This window comes from Pseudorca crassidens, chromosome 2 (genome assembly GCF_039906515.1).
Source record: "Pseudorca crassidens isolate mPseCra1 chromosome 2, mPseCra1.hap1, whole genome shotgun sequence".
Classification (NCBI taxonomy): domain Eukaryota; kingdom Metazoa; phylum Chordata; class Mammalia; order Artiodactyla; family Delphinidae; genus Pseudorca; species Pseudorca crassidens.
This window is the reverse complement of record NC_090297.1, coordinates 16,030,993-16,045,670: the sequence shown is the minus strand read 5'-3', so window position 1 is coordinate 16,045,670 and position 14,678 is coordinate 16,030,993. Positions and strand designations below refer to the sequence as shown.

Sequence of the window (14,678 nt, the reverse complement as noted above, 5' to 3'; positions counted from 1 at the left end):
TTATCCCCAGGGTTTGTATATGTTAAACACGTGTGGTATTTATTACAATGGCTTTTTAAAGTCATTGAATGGGACTTCGAAAAGTCAGTTACATATAACATATAAATAATGAAATGTGAAACGTTCAAATAGCCTCTTATGATAACAGTAAATTACATCAGCATCTTGCTTATATTTGTATAACTATTTGGAGTCTCTGGCTTTCTCTCAGTGGATTACAATAAGGGTCAGCAATCATTTTCTGTAAAGGGCCAGATCATACACATTTTTGGTTTTGCAGCCAGCTGTCTCTTTCACCACTACTCAACTCTGATATTGTTGCATGAAAGCAGCCATAGACAATATGTAAATGAATGGCTGTGGCTGTTCCAATAAAACTTTCTAAGTATCCTGTAATTTTCATATGTCAAGAAATATTGTTTTTTAAAATTCCCCCAACTATTTAAAAATGTAAAAAGTTCTTATCTCATGGGAAGTACCAAAATAGGCATGTGGCCCCTGGGCCATAGTTGCTGGCCTCCTGTCTACAGTTACCTCTGTAATGAAGCATCCTGTCATATACACGTTTAAAATAGACAGTAAATGATGGTGGCCTCTCTTTGGGTAGAAACAATATAGGTTATGTAAAGAGAAATGAATTTTATTTACTTTTTAAACTGCCAGATCTAATTTTTAAATTTTTATACAACTTTTAAAGGTTACTTTCCATTTACAGTTACTACAAAATATTGACTATTTTCCCGTGTTGTACAATACATACTTGACACCCAGTAGTTTTGTATCTCCCACTGCCCCACCCCTATATTGCCCCTCCCCCCACACTGATAGTCACTAGTTTGTTCTCTATATCTGTGAGTTTGCTTCTTTTTTGCTATATTCACTAGTTTGTTGTATTTTTTAGATTCCACATATAAGTGATATCACACAGTATTTGTCTTTATCTGACTTATTTCAGTTAGCATAATGCCCTCTAAGTCCATCCATGTTGCTACAAATGGCAAAATTTTCATTTCTCTTTTATGGCTCAGTAGATACCGGCGTGTGTGTGTGTGTGTGTGTGTGTGTGTGTGTGTGTGTGTGTGTGTATCACATCTTTTTTATCCATTTATCTTTTGACGGACACTTAGGTTGCCTCTGTATCTTGGCAATTATAAATAATGCTGCTATGAACATTGGGGTGCATGTATCTTTTCGAATAAATGTTTTTTCTTTTTTTGATATATACTCAGGAGTTGAATTGCTGGGTCATATGATAGTTCTGTTTTTATTTTTCAGAGCATTTCCATACTATTTTCCACAATAGCTGCAGCAGTTTACATTCCCACCAACAGTGTACGAGGGTTCCCTTTTTTCCACATCCTCACCAATATTTGTTATTTGTGTTCTTTTTGATTCAGTTCTTCTGCCCACTTTTTAGTTGGGTTGCTTTTTTTTTGATGTCATGTTGTATGAGCTGTTTACATATGTTAGGTATTAATGCCCTATCCATCATATCATTTGCAAATATTTTCTTCCATTTACTAGGTTGTCTTTCCATTTTGTCGATGGTTTCCTTTGCTGTGCAAAAGCTTGTAAGTTTAATTACGTCCAATTTGTTTATTTTTGCTTTTATTTTCTTTACTTTAGGAGGTGGATCCCCAAAAAATATTGCTGCAACTTATGTCAAAGAGTATTCTGCCTATGTTTTTCTCTAGGAGTTTTATACTGTTTGGTCTTACATTTAAGTCTTTAATCCATTTTGAGTTTATTTTTGTGTATGGTGTCAGAGAGTGTTCTAATTTATTTCTTTTACATGTAGCTGTCCAGTTTTTCCAGCACCACTTATTGGAGAGACTGTCTTTTCTCCATTATATATTCTTGCCTCCTTTGTCATAGATTAATTGACTGTAAGTGCTTGGGTTTATTTCTGGGCTCTCTATCCTGTTTCATTGATCTATGTGTCTGTTTTTATGCCAGTATTGTACTGCTTTGATGACTGTAGCTTTTTTGTATAGTCTGAAGTCAAGGAGCATGAATTCTCCAGCTCTGTTCTTCTTTCTCAAGATTGTTTTGGCTATTTGGGGTCTTAGGTGTTTCATATAAATTTTAAAATTATTTGTTCTAGTTCTGTGAAAAATGCCATTGGTATTTTGACAGGACTTGCATTGAATTTGTAGATTGCCTTGGGTAGTATGGTCATTTTAACAACATTGATTCTTCCAATCCAGGAACATGGTATATCTTTCCATCTGTTGTGTCATCTTCAGTTTCTTTCATCAATGTCTTAGAGTTTTCAGAGTATTGGTCTTTGCCTCCTTAGGTAGGCTTATTCCTAGATGTTCTGTTCTTTTTGATGCGTTGGTGAATGAGATTATTTCCTTAATTTCTCTGATAGTTCGTTGTTAGTGTATAGAAATGCAACAGATTTCTGCACATTAATTTTGTATCCTGCAACTATACCAAATTCATTGATGAGCTCTAGTAGTTTTCTGGTAGCATGTTTAGGATTTCCTATGTATAGTATCATGTCATCTGCAAACAGTGACAGTTTTACTTCTTCCGTTCCAATTTGGATTTTTTAAATTTCTTTTTCTTTTCTGAATACTGTGGCTAGAACTTCCAAACCTGTGTTGAATAAAAGTGGCAAGAGTGGGCATTCTTGTCTTGTTCCTGATCTTAGAGGAAATGCTTTCAGCTTTTCACCATTGAGTATGATGTCAACTGTGGGTTTGTCATATATGACATTTATTATGTTGAGGTATATTCCCTCTATGCCCACTTTCTGGAGAGTTTTTATCATAAATGGATGTTGAATTTTATCAAAAGCTTTTTCTGCATCTATTGAGATGATCATATGGTTTTTATTCTTCAGTTTTTTAATGTTGTGTATCACATTGATTGATTAGCAGCTATTGAAAAATCCTTGCATCCCTAGGATAAATCCCACTTGATCATGGTGTATGATGTTTTTAATGTATTGTTAGATTTGGTTTGCTGGTATTTTGTTGAGGATTTTTGAATCTATTTTTATCAGTGATATTGGCCTGTAATTTTCTATTTTTGTAGTATCTTTGTCTGGTTTTGGTATCAGGGTGGTGCTGGCCTCATAGAATGTGTTCAGAAGTGTTCCTTCCTCTGCAGTTTTTTTGCACTGTTTCAGAAGGATAGATGCTAACTCTTCTCTAAATGTTTGGTTGAATTCATCTGTGAAGTCATCTGGTCCTGGACGTTTGCTTTGGGAGTTTTTAAATTACTGATTCAATTGCAGTACTGGTAGTTGGTCTGTTGGTGTTTTCTATTTCTTCCAGGTTCAATTTTGGGAGGTTGTGCCTTTCTAAGAATTTGTCCATTTGTTCTAGGTTGTCTATTGTATTGGTGTGTAGTTGCTTGTAGTAGTCTCTTATGATCTGTTGTATTTCTGTGGTATCAGTTGTAACTTTTCCTTTTTCACTTCTGATTTTATTGATTTGGACCTTCTCCCTTTGTTTATTGGGTAGTCTGGCTATAGGTTTATTAATTTTGTTTATCTTTTCAAAGAACCAGCTTGTAGTTTCATTGATCTTTTTTTGTTTTTTAGTCTGTATTTCATTTATTTCTTCTTTGATCTTTTGTTTGTTTGTTTGTTTTTGCGTTACACGGGCCTCTTACTGTTGTGGCCTCTCCCATTGTGGAGCAGAGGCTCTAGACGTGCAGGCTCAGTGGCCATGGCTCACGAGCCCAGCCGCTCCACGGCATGTGGGATCTTCCCGGACCGGGGCACGAACCCGTGTCCCCTGCATCAGCAGGCAGACTCTCAGAACCACTGCACAACCAGGAAAGCCCTCTTCTTTGATCTTTATGGCTTCTTTCCTTCTACTAAGTTTAGGTTTTGTTTGTTCTTCTTTCTCTAATTGCTTTAGTAAGGTTATTCATTTGAGATTTTTCTGGTTTCCTGAGGTAAGCTTGTATTGCTCTAAACTTCCCTCTTAGAACTGCTTTTGCCACATCCCCTAGGTTCAGCTTTTTTTTTTTCATTTGCCTCTAAGTATTTTTTAATTTCCTCTTTGATTTCTTCAGTGATCCATTGGTTGTTTAGTAGCATATTTTCTTTCCTCCATGTGTTTGTGTTTAGTAGCATATTTTTCATCCTCCATGTGTTTGCAGTTTTTTTCTTGTAGTTAATTTCTAGTCTCACAGCATTGTGATTGGAAAAGATGCTTGATATGATTTCAGTTTTCTTAACCTTATCAAGGCTTGTTTTATGGCTTAGCCTGTGATCTATCATGGAGGATGCCCCATGTGCTCTTGAAAAGAAAATGTATTCAGCTCCTTTCACGTGGAATGCCCTTTATATATCAGTTAAGTCCATTTGGTCTAATGTGTCATTTAAGGTCTGTGTTTCCTTACTGATTTTCTGTTTGGATGATCTGACCATTGATGTAAGTGGGGTGTCAAAGTCCCCTACTATTATTGTGTTACTGTCAATTTCTCCTTTTATATGTTAATATTTGCCTTATATATTGAGGTGCTCCTATGTTGGTTGCATATGTATTTGAATTCTTTATCTTAATCTTGGATTGATCCATTGATCATTATGTAGTGTCCTTCTTTGTCTCTTGTAACAGTTTTTATTTTAAAGTCTATTTTGTCTGATATAAGTATTGCTACTCTGGCTTTCTTTTGATTTCCATTTGCATGGAATACTTTTTTCCATCCTCTCACTTTCATTCTGTGTGTTTCTCTAGATCTGAGGTGAGTCTCCTGTAGATAGCATATATATAGACCTAATTTTTGTATTCGTTCAGCCACTTTATTCCTTTTGGTTGGAGCATTTAGTTTGTTTATGTTTAAGATAATTATTGATATGTATGTTCTTACTGCCATTTTGTTACTCGTTTTTTATTTGTTTTGTAGGTCTTTCTTTTTCTTTGCCTGTCTTCTTTAGCTCTCTTCTATTATGATTTTATGACTATCTTTAGTGTTACGTTTGGATTCCTTTCCTTTTTTGTGTATATATCTATCGTAGATTTTTGGTTTGTGGTTAGCAGTCTATATATATACATGATTGTTTTAAGTTGCTCATCTTTTAATTTCAAATGCATTTTTTTTTGGCTGTGCCATGCAGCACATGAGATCGACAAGCAGGATCTTAGTTCCCCAACCAAGGCTCGAACCTGTGCCCCCTGCAGTGGAAGCGTGGAGTCGTAACCGCTGGACCACCAGGGAAGTCCCTCAAATGCATTTTTAAACCCCTACACATTTTTAGTCTTCTCCTCTCATGATTACTGTTTTTGATATCACATTTTACATCTGTTTTGTGTATCCCTTAACTGCTTATTGTGGTTATAGATGACTTGACTACATTTTTTTGTCTTTTTAACCTCCCTGCTAGCTTTATGTATGTATGATTTCCTACCCTTAGTGTGTGTTTACCTTTACCAGTGAGCTTTTTTATTTTGTAGTTTTCTTGTTGCTGGTTGTGTCTTTTTTTGCCTAGAGAAGTTCCTTTAACATTTGTTGTAAAGTTGGTTTGGTGGTGCTGAACTCTTTTAGCTTTTACTTGTCTGTAAAGCTTTTGATTTCTCCATCAAATCTGAATGAGAACCTTGCCAGGTAGAATATTCTTGGTTGTAGGTTTTTCCCTTTAATCACTTTAAATATATCGTCCTACTCCCTTCTGGCCTGCAGAGTTTCTGCTGAAAAATCAGCTGATAGCCTTATGGGAGTTCCCTTGCTTTTAATATTCTCTCTTTATCTTTATTTTTGTCATTTTGATTATGGTGTGTCTTGGTGTCTTCCTCTTGTGTTAATCCTGTGTGGGACTCTCTGCACTTCCTGGACTTGGGTGACTGTTTCCTTTCCCAGGTTAGGGAAGTTCTCAGCCATTGTGTCTTCACATATTTTCTCAGGCCCTTTCTCTCTCTCTTTGTCTCAGACCGCTATAATGTGAATATTAGTACACTTGATATTGTCTCAGAGGTCTCTTAAACTGTCCTCATTTCTTTTCTTTTTTTTTTTTGCGGTACGCGGGCCTCTCACTGTTGTGGCCTCTCCCATTGCGGAGCACAGGCTCCGGACGCGCAGGCTCAGCGACCATGGCTCACGGGCCCAGCCGCTCCGCGGCATGTGGGATCTTCCCGGACCGGGGCACGAACCCGTGTCCCCTGCTTCGGCAGGCGGACTCTCAACCACTGCGCCACCAGGGAAGCCCTCTTTCTTTTTTCTGTTCGGCAGCAGTGATTTCCACGACCCTGTCTTCCAGCTTACTGGTCCATTCCTCTGTATCATTTAGTCTGCTGTTGATTCCTTCTAGTGTATTTTTCATTTCAGTTATTGTATTCTTCATCTCTGTTTGGTTGTTCTTTATATTTTCTAACTCTTTGTTAAAAACTTCTCACTCTGTGTATCCATTCGTCTCCTGAGTTCTTTTGTCATCTTTACAATCATTACTCTGAACTCTTTCTTGGGTAGATTGCCTGTCTCCACTTCATTTGGTTTTTCTTCTGGGGTTTTGTCTTGTTCCTTCATCTGGAACATGTTTCTCTGCCACCTTATTTTGTCTGAGTTTCTATTTGTATTTTTATGTATGTGGTAGGTTAGTTACATTTCTCAAACTTGGAAAAGTGACCTTCTATAGGGAGACATCCTGTGGGTCCCAGCAGTGCACTCCCCTGTTGTCACCCAAGCTGTGTGCTCTAGGGGTTCCTCCTAAGAGGGCTGAGTGACTCCTTCTGTTGTGGAGGGCTGACTGTGTGGGTGGTCTGGTGGGCTTTGTTGGCCCCTAGTGTGATTGGTTGCCAGGCCATGCCTTGTGTGGATGCTGCTAGCTGCTGTGTGGTGGGGCCTGGTCACGAGGTGGCTTGTTTTAGATCCCTAGGGGGCCCTTGGGCTAGTGCCGGCTCACTGGTGGGTGGAGTCAGGATCCCAAAGACTCCGAGGCTGTTGTCTGTACTACACCAGGTCCTGGGATTAGTGCCTGGGGTTAGTAGTGGCATGCAGAGCTGGTTCCTGAAGTCTGGCTGAAGGGCCCAGGGATCCTAGAACTTGTTTCAAATCATTGGTGGGGGAGCCAGTTCCTGACACAGTTTGGTATGGGATCCAGGATGTCCTGAAGCTTGTGTTGGCCTGCTGGTGGACGGGGCCTGGGCCAAGCTGGTCCCAGGATAAGGTCTGGCCTGCTGTGAGTGGGCTGGGTCTGCAGGCTGCAGGATCATAGTTTTCTTGCATCCGGTGTCTGCCCCCTGTTGGATGAGACTGTTCTAGAGGCTAGTGCAGGCTTCCTGGAGGGAGAGGGCAGTGCATGCCCGTTGCTGGGTGGAAGTGAAGTGGTTCTTGGCCCTTTGGTGGGCAAGGGCATGTCTTGGCGCACGTCTAGAGGTGGCTGTGGGATCACGACGTCTTTTGGGAGCCTGTCTGCTGATGGGTGGGCCTCTGTTCCTACCGAGTTGCTTTGCCTGAGGTGTCCCAGCACTGGTGCCTGCAGGCTGTTGTGTGGATTTAGGGTTAGGTGTTGGAACTAGTGAGTGAAGATGGCAGCCACCAGCAGCAGTGGTCACACAGTAGAATGTTCCCAAATATGGCTGCCACCAGTATCTGTGTCCTCAGGGTGAGCCACAGCCACACACACCCCCACACACATACCTCTCCAGGAGACTGCCCAAGACCAGCAAGTAGGTCTGGCCCAGGCTCCTATCAAGTTACTGCTTTTGACCTGGGTCCCAGTGCGCATCAGATTTTGTGTGCACCCTTTTAAGAGTGAAGTTTCTTTTGCCCTCTGTCCTATGGGGCTTCTGAAATTAAGCCGCTCTGGCCTTCAAAGCCACATGCTCTGGGGTTTCATCTTCCCGGTGCAGGACCCCTGGACTGGGGAGTTGGACATGGGTCTCAGAACTCTCACTCCTACGGGAAATCCTTTGCAATATAACTATTCTCCAGTTTGTGGGTTGCCCACCCAGGGGTATGGGATTTGTTTATATCACGAGTCTGCCCCTCCTACCCGTCTTGTTTTAGTTCCTTCTTTATGTCTTTAGTTTTAGAAAATCTTTTCTGGTAGTTTCCAGTCTTTTTCATTGATGGTCGTTTTGAAGACAGTTGTGGTTTTGGCGTGCTCATGAGTGAGATAACTGAGTCTTTCTACTCTGCCATCTTGGCTGCTCTCGAGAATTGAATTTTAAATTGTACAAAGAATATTAAAGACAATCCAGATTTTGTTGCCTCCTTTTATCTGTTGGTACTCTATTTAAAAAAAATTAATTCTTCCTGTGGACCCACATCTACCAGTATCCCTTCAGGCCAGTATTTCAAATTTAATATGTAAATCTTCAACAGAGTAGATTCTCAAGTAGAGTTCATACAGGAAATTCACTTCTTGGGTACTATCAAGTATCTGATACCTTGCCATTCTTTAAATAAGCTTCCTTAACATTGTATTTGAAAAGTGAGAATTTTTTTTCTTCTGCCAATCAGAGCTTTGATCTTGAAAAATTTGATGTGGGGAGGGAATTTAGTATTGACATAAATTATGAACTGTTGAAACAATGTGATGTTGCCAGATAAACCCTAACCTTTTAACCTGACTTCCTGAGCATCTTTGTTGAATTATTTTATGTTTTGATATCAATTGCCCTTCCAGTCTGATTTTTATAAATTTTAACTCCTACCAACAGTGAAAGTGACTGAAGTGCAGTGATTTTGAAATTCATTAAATATATTCTCAACAGGGTTGATCATGTCACCTGAGAAGAGATGAAATTAGAGGTTAGCTAACATTTGAGATTATCCTAAATTAAATTAATCTGAAACAAAATGAAAGTATTGATGTATGTTGTATGTTAGTATGTTATTTTCTTGGTCCTGTCAGAGGCTTAGAGAATGTTAAAGCTGAAAGGCACTGTAGGATCTTCAGTTCCTTTTCAGTTTACAGCTGAGGATTACCTTTGTGTGGTTTGTTTGTTTTTTTTTTTTGGCTGCGCCACGTGGCATGTGGGATCTTAGTTCCCCGACCAGGGATCGAACCTGCACCCCCTGCATTGGAAGTGTGGAGTCTTAATCACTGGACTGCCAGGGAAGTCCCCAGCTGAGGAAATTGAGTACTTTCCTAGCATTCCGTGGCTATATAACTAAGTACTAGATACTTGGATTTGGAACTATGAGTTAACCAACATGTTATCTCACTCCTTTCTTACAAATCTTTATACATAACATCTTCCTAGGGCTTTGTTGTTGGAAAAGTGCCTGTGCAGTTGTCTTTTTAATATGATTGAAGGTATTTTAATCTTAGATTGAAAAACTCTCTGATCTATACAAATTTATAGGTATCAACAGTCTTTTACTGTCTTAAAACTCCCACCTTAACCATGTATGTCATTTATTTTGGTGACCTACTTTCAGCAGTTACCCTTTTTCATTGGTTATTAATTTCCCTGACTATTAGAGTAGTTAATATTTTCATTCTTTCTGGTAAAAGACACAATTTACAGATCTTTCTTTCCTGGGTTATGTGGATAACTATTTAATAAATGTTAAAGAGTATAGACTCTTTCCTTTGTTCTAGAGCTGTTTTCAACCATAGAATTGAACTGAGTCCCTACAGTCATCCCTCAGTATCCACAGAAGATTGGTTCCAGGACCCACGGATAGCAAAATCCGTGGATATTTAAGTCTTTTAGGTATTAATGGCTAGTACAATCAGGTCTGTGTATCTGCGGTTGACACATCTGTGGGTATAGAGGGGTGACTGTTATTTTCACTTACAGCTGGGAACCCTTCCTAGTTTTTGAATTTTAATAATAGAATTTTTTTCCCACTGGAGCTAAGGATTCAGAGTAGAGTAATCATGGTAGTACTATCCATTTGACAGTGATTCAAAGTGAAAATAGAAACTCTTTCATTTTTTACATATGGAAATATAATTTTAGTGGTCTTCATTTAGAAGTTTTTGTGGAATATGAGTACTTTCATGGTCTATAATGAATAGGTGAGATAATACTATTTTTCCCATTTTTATCTGTTATTTTATACATTACATATAGTCCTATATAAATTGTATGTTGTACATTGTGAAAAGCATTGTTAGTTAAATGACATACGGTAAATGATAGGTGTTTAACTCATATATTTCATTTTATATTCCTACTGTATGTGAGACTTACTGACTCGAAAATATTTTTCATTAACTCCCATTTTTGAGTGGCCCTGTCTACCCCCAATTTCCCCATCCCCTCCAAAAAAAAAAAAATCAGAATTGTGCAGGGAGCTCTGCTCTGATAGCACTGATAGAATCCAACATAGACGATTATAGCTATCAAAAAATTGACCTTAGATCTCCGAGGAGAGACACTGCTTTGTTGTGTGGCTTTTGTGTAACCCTCAAATCCAGAACAAATACCTAACTGGAATGTGATGCAGACTGAATGTTCTTGTTCTTTCTTGTGTAATTCTTTTTCCCTCTAAGTTGAACAATGCCTGCAATTTTTTTCAACCTACTCTGCTAGGATTTTGATGGGCATTTTTTATTCCATATACTGGCTGATTGAAAAGGATAGTTTTCTCTTAGCTCTGAAAAGCCAGATACTTTACTCAGATTTCAGACTCTGAAAAGATATCATCCTTGACCCAGAATCTAAAGACATTTTAAGGTGAAAGTTTCTTTAAAGGCTTTCCAAGTTGCATTTCACCTGAGTGGTTATATGGACAAATGGTAAGAATCACCTTTCAGTATTGTTTTCTTGAATCAGTAACTGGTTTTAAAACCCATCATGTTTTGTTTGTCCTCTTTTTGACTGATGAACTACTTTGCTAGGTAATTTATAAATGAAGTTGACCAAGTCCCTTTGGTCTTGACTGGGAGGATGCTAAATTCTCTCTCAGATGTGACATAACTGTTAGATTGAAAGTCTGTCCTTAGAAGGAACACTGGAGAATGCATTATACTAATGATTGTTGTGCTGTCTTCTCTTGCTGTGGTTAATATTAATCATCTCTTTTCCTTCCCCTTTCCTGCTGCCTCTTTTCCTTTTCTTCCTTGTCTTCCCATGTACTCTTTGAATTTATTATACTGGCCTATATATTTTTTCCTTGCTTTCTGTTTTTGTTTTTGTTTTTTTTAATTTTGTGATCTCCTGCCCTACTTTGTCTTCCCCACTTGCCTTGGGTTCCATGTTGCTAGTTTTTATGTTCGCACGCTCATTATCACCCTTTTTTGTACTTCAAATCCCAGCAGCTGCCCAGCCAGGTCCCTGAGCACAGCCCTGTGGTTTATGGGACTGTGGAGAGCGCTCATCTTGCTGCCAGCGCCCCTGTCACTGCAGCTAGCGACCAGAAGCAAGGTTTGTGTATGACTATTTTCCTCCCTCTTACCTTTAGTCTCTTTCTTTTTTTTTTTTTTAATTAATTACATTGCCCTCAGCATTTAGGAATAAAAGTAAAACATGAGGATTATTTAGATACCCACTTTTAAACAAAGCTTTGAGATGGAAAATCAGTGTTCTACTTCTAAGAAAGTAAAGTAGGTATGATTAGTAAAAATTTTTCCTACATTCTATTAATGCCTCACTGTCAATGTATATTTATAGGTAAAAGCTTACCTGCCTTAAACTGTTTCTTTTGGAACAAGCTTGGGGAAAATAAATCGATGTATATATTTTACCAAATGTTGGTGAAATAAGTACACATACTGCTTCTTGGATTATAAATAGGAAACTTTAAGGGAAATCTCATGCCAGAAAGTGGGTTATCACAGTCTCTCTTTCCTGCCTAGTTGGATTTAAGTTGACCTTAGCTAAAATTGGGAGATAATTCATTAGACACAGAAGGAAGCAAGTTAGTTTGTTCATGTTTCTGATTTCATTCTAAGAATGAATAGAAGTCATATGTGTTTTCTGTTTTCTTGAGTTATTTATTCCTCCAAACCCCTTAATATTCCATAGCTGATGTATACTTTCTGTACTTTCTAAAAATTATTCTTTAAAAAGCATTGGGGGGCTTCCCTGGTGGCGCAGTGGTTGGGAGTCCACCTGCCGATGCAGGGGACACAAGGTTCGCGCCCCAGTCCGGGAAGATTCCACATGCCGCGGAGCGGCTGGGCCGTGAGCCATGGCTGCTGAGCCTGCGCGGCCTGAGCCTGTGGTCCGCAACGGGAGAGGCTGCAGCGGTGAGAGGCCCGCGTACCGCAAAAAAAAAAAGCATTGGGTATTTGCACACAGTCAAAGTGGAGGTATTTAGTGGCATTGTTTTTTCACTGGATTGCAGGATGCTAACACAAACTTCTAATGTGTGGTTTCAGTGTTTCCTTACGGCATGCAAAGATAATATGGTGTTCTTTCCCTTTAGTATTCAGGAGCCTAGTAGACTTGAACAGAGACAAGTGCTAAATTTTGTTTTATGAAATAGTTTTAAACCACAAGATAGGTAATAAATCCTAAACTGGCATGCTTCTAAAAGTTTGCAGTGTCAAATACTTCTTTCAGCAATGTTCAGAGTTAGAGACTCATAAACGCTTAAAGTTAAATTTTTTAATATTAAAGCCATTCACCATGCAGGAGTGCAGTTTGTAGGTATTGTGGAAGGCTACTTCCTACCACCAATAATCAAGCAATTTTGAGTCAAAATTCAGAATATTTTCAATCTGAGTGGAGAATTTTCAGGGTATTCCCTTCAAAATGTCATTACTTTTGCACAGTTATAATCCTTTTGCTAGTTAGAATTGTGCTAAACGTACTAAATAATTACCATGCAGAGAGGCCTTAAAATATATCCTTTACGCTGACTTTCTCTAGCTGGGCTACAATACAAGGAATTCATAACATATCTTGATGGTGATAGCTCTGACCTAAGATTTTTGGATTAGGTAGATACCTGCATCTTACCATATTTAGGCCTTGATTTGCAGAAGGAGGAATGTAGAATTCTTTGTTTCCTCTCAGTTTTTTATGCTTAGTGGAAATTTGAATAATAAAATCAACATTTCAAATTGATGTTTGATATAGATATGAGTGAATTGGAAAATGTTCGACATTACCTTGATGAAAAGAAAAACTTCTGTTTTAAGCATATTTCATAGAGCTTATAGTAACTTTTTGGAACTACTGCTGTCTTCCTCTAGTACCAGCTGTTCTCCAGAAAACTCAGTAGTTCTAATCTTCTGTTTCTAATTCTATCCATAGCTTGTCAATATATAGAATAGTTTTCAGAGTAGTTTTCTTTTTTAAATTAAATATATGTAATTCAAATAAAATTAGAAAGCGTTCATCATTTTTCAGAGAATTCTTTAACAGTTAAGAAAGTTTTAAAAAATTTCTCCTTAACTGTAGATTCATTTTGAAATTAAAGTAGGATACAAAAATGCACTGTTTTAAAAAATTGTTATATTACCCCCAGAAACAATAGATTCTGCATTCTGCAGTCAGATTGGTTTTTCTCTCTTGATGGAAATATCATTACGGAGGGTTTGTACTGGGATCCCACTTTAGCCCCAAAGTCTCCCACTAGCTTGATTCACCTAAATACTTCTTTTTCCATAACCCCCCCCTTTTCCCCTCTGAATTGGAAGAATTTAGGATTTGAGATCATTTTTAGATTCTTGAATTGGAAGAATTTAGCATCTGAAATCATTTTTAGGTTCTAGTTATATGACCTTGGACCTGTGACTTAATTTCTAAAACCCTCAGTTTCCCCCTCTGTAAAATAGGAACGTAATAGTTTTTATCCCTTTGGTGATTGTAAGAATTAAAGGACACTATGTATATATGGTATTTGACCCATTTCCTGGTACATATTAAGTGCTTAATAAATGTTAGCTGCCATAATTAAGTGTCTGATTTTCTCAGTTTTTGATGTGAACAGCTGGAATAGTTACATGAAGACCAAGTTTCCAGACAAATATGCCATTTCCCATTTGTTTTGGTACTTGATAAAAACCCAAGGAAGACCTCAACTTGACTTGTAGAAAGACTGTTGAATGAATTAAAATCTTCAGTTGGTGTGATAGTCTAGAGACACAGCTTAAATGATTGTTTGATGTTTGAAAAAATGCATTCAGCTCAGCGTATTGAGGATATGGTGTGTATAATTAAATACAAATAAAAGTTATTTGAGCCTTAGTCTTAGTGCGTTTTGAAGGCTCTTGATGTAGAGTAGGTATTCAACGAATGGTATTCTGTTGTAATTCAACCAGTTGTACCAGTGTAGCTCAACTGGGGCTCTTTTGGAATTTAAGACAGGACTATTCTCTGTCAAATGAGACTGTCCCTCAAACTGCAGGATGCTTACTTAGCATTCTTGGTCTCTCCCCATTAAATGATAGCAACACCGTTTCGGTCATGTGTGGCTCCTGACAACCAAAGGGCGCCCATCTAGGAGCTTGGTTCCACCACTCTATGAGAATAAAAGGGAGGAGTTTTTTCTTTCTTATAAATTTGACATTCATTATAGAAACTGTGGTTAAACAGAAAGAAAAATTATCTCTTATCTCATTATCCAGAGCCATTGTTAATAACCTGTATGTAATTCTAGACTTCGCTATATGCATCTATGTTAGCATTCTGTATTTTTTTTGTTACCAGTAGATTTATGCTCCACGTGCAATTTTTGTGCCCTGCTTTTTAGAAAAACATGTCTTTTATTATAAACAACTTTCTATATAATTAAATACTCTTTTAAAAACTTATTTCAAATGATTGCAGTAATTACCATTATATGCCCCGACCATTATTTCTTTAATA

General features: G+C 38.1%; 1 protein-coding gene across 19 annotated transcripts in view; it reads left to right on the top strand.

The window, feature by feature from the left end:
- EIF4G3 (eukaryotic translation initiation factor 4 gamma 3) overlaps positions 1-14,678 on the top strand; it is a 365,407-nt gene that overhangs the window by 216,846 nt on the left and 133,883 nt on the right. For 14 of the 19 annotated variants that reach the window (XM_067722978.1, XM_067722940.1, XM_067722914.1 and 11 more), the window contains one exon: positions 11,177-11,285. In XM_067722978.1, coding sequence (XP_067579079.1) covers positions 11,177-11,285 — 109 coding nt within the window. The remainder of the gene's footprint in view (positions 1-11,176; positions 11,286-14,678) is intronic. The other 5 variants (XM_067722985.1, XM_067722960.1, XM_067722923.1 and 2 more) reach the window with 1 other exon arrangement.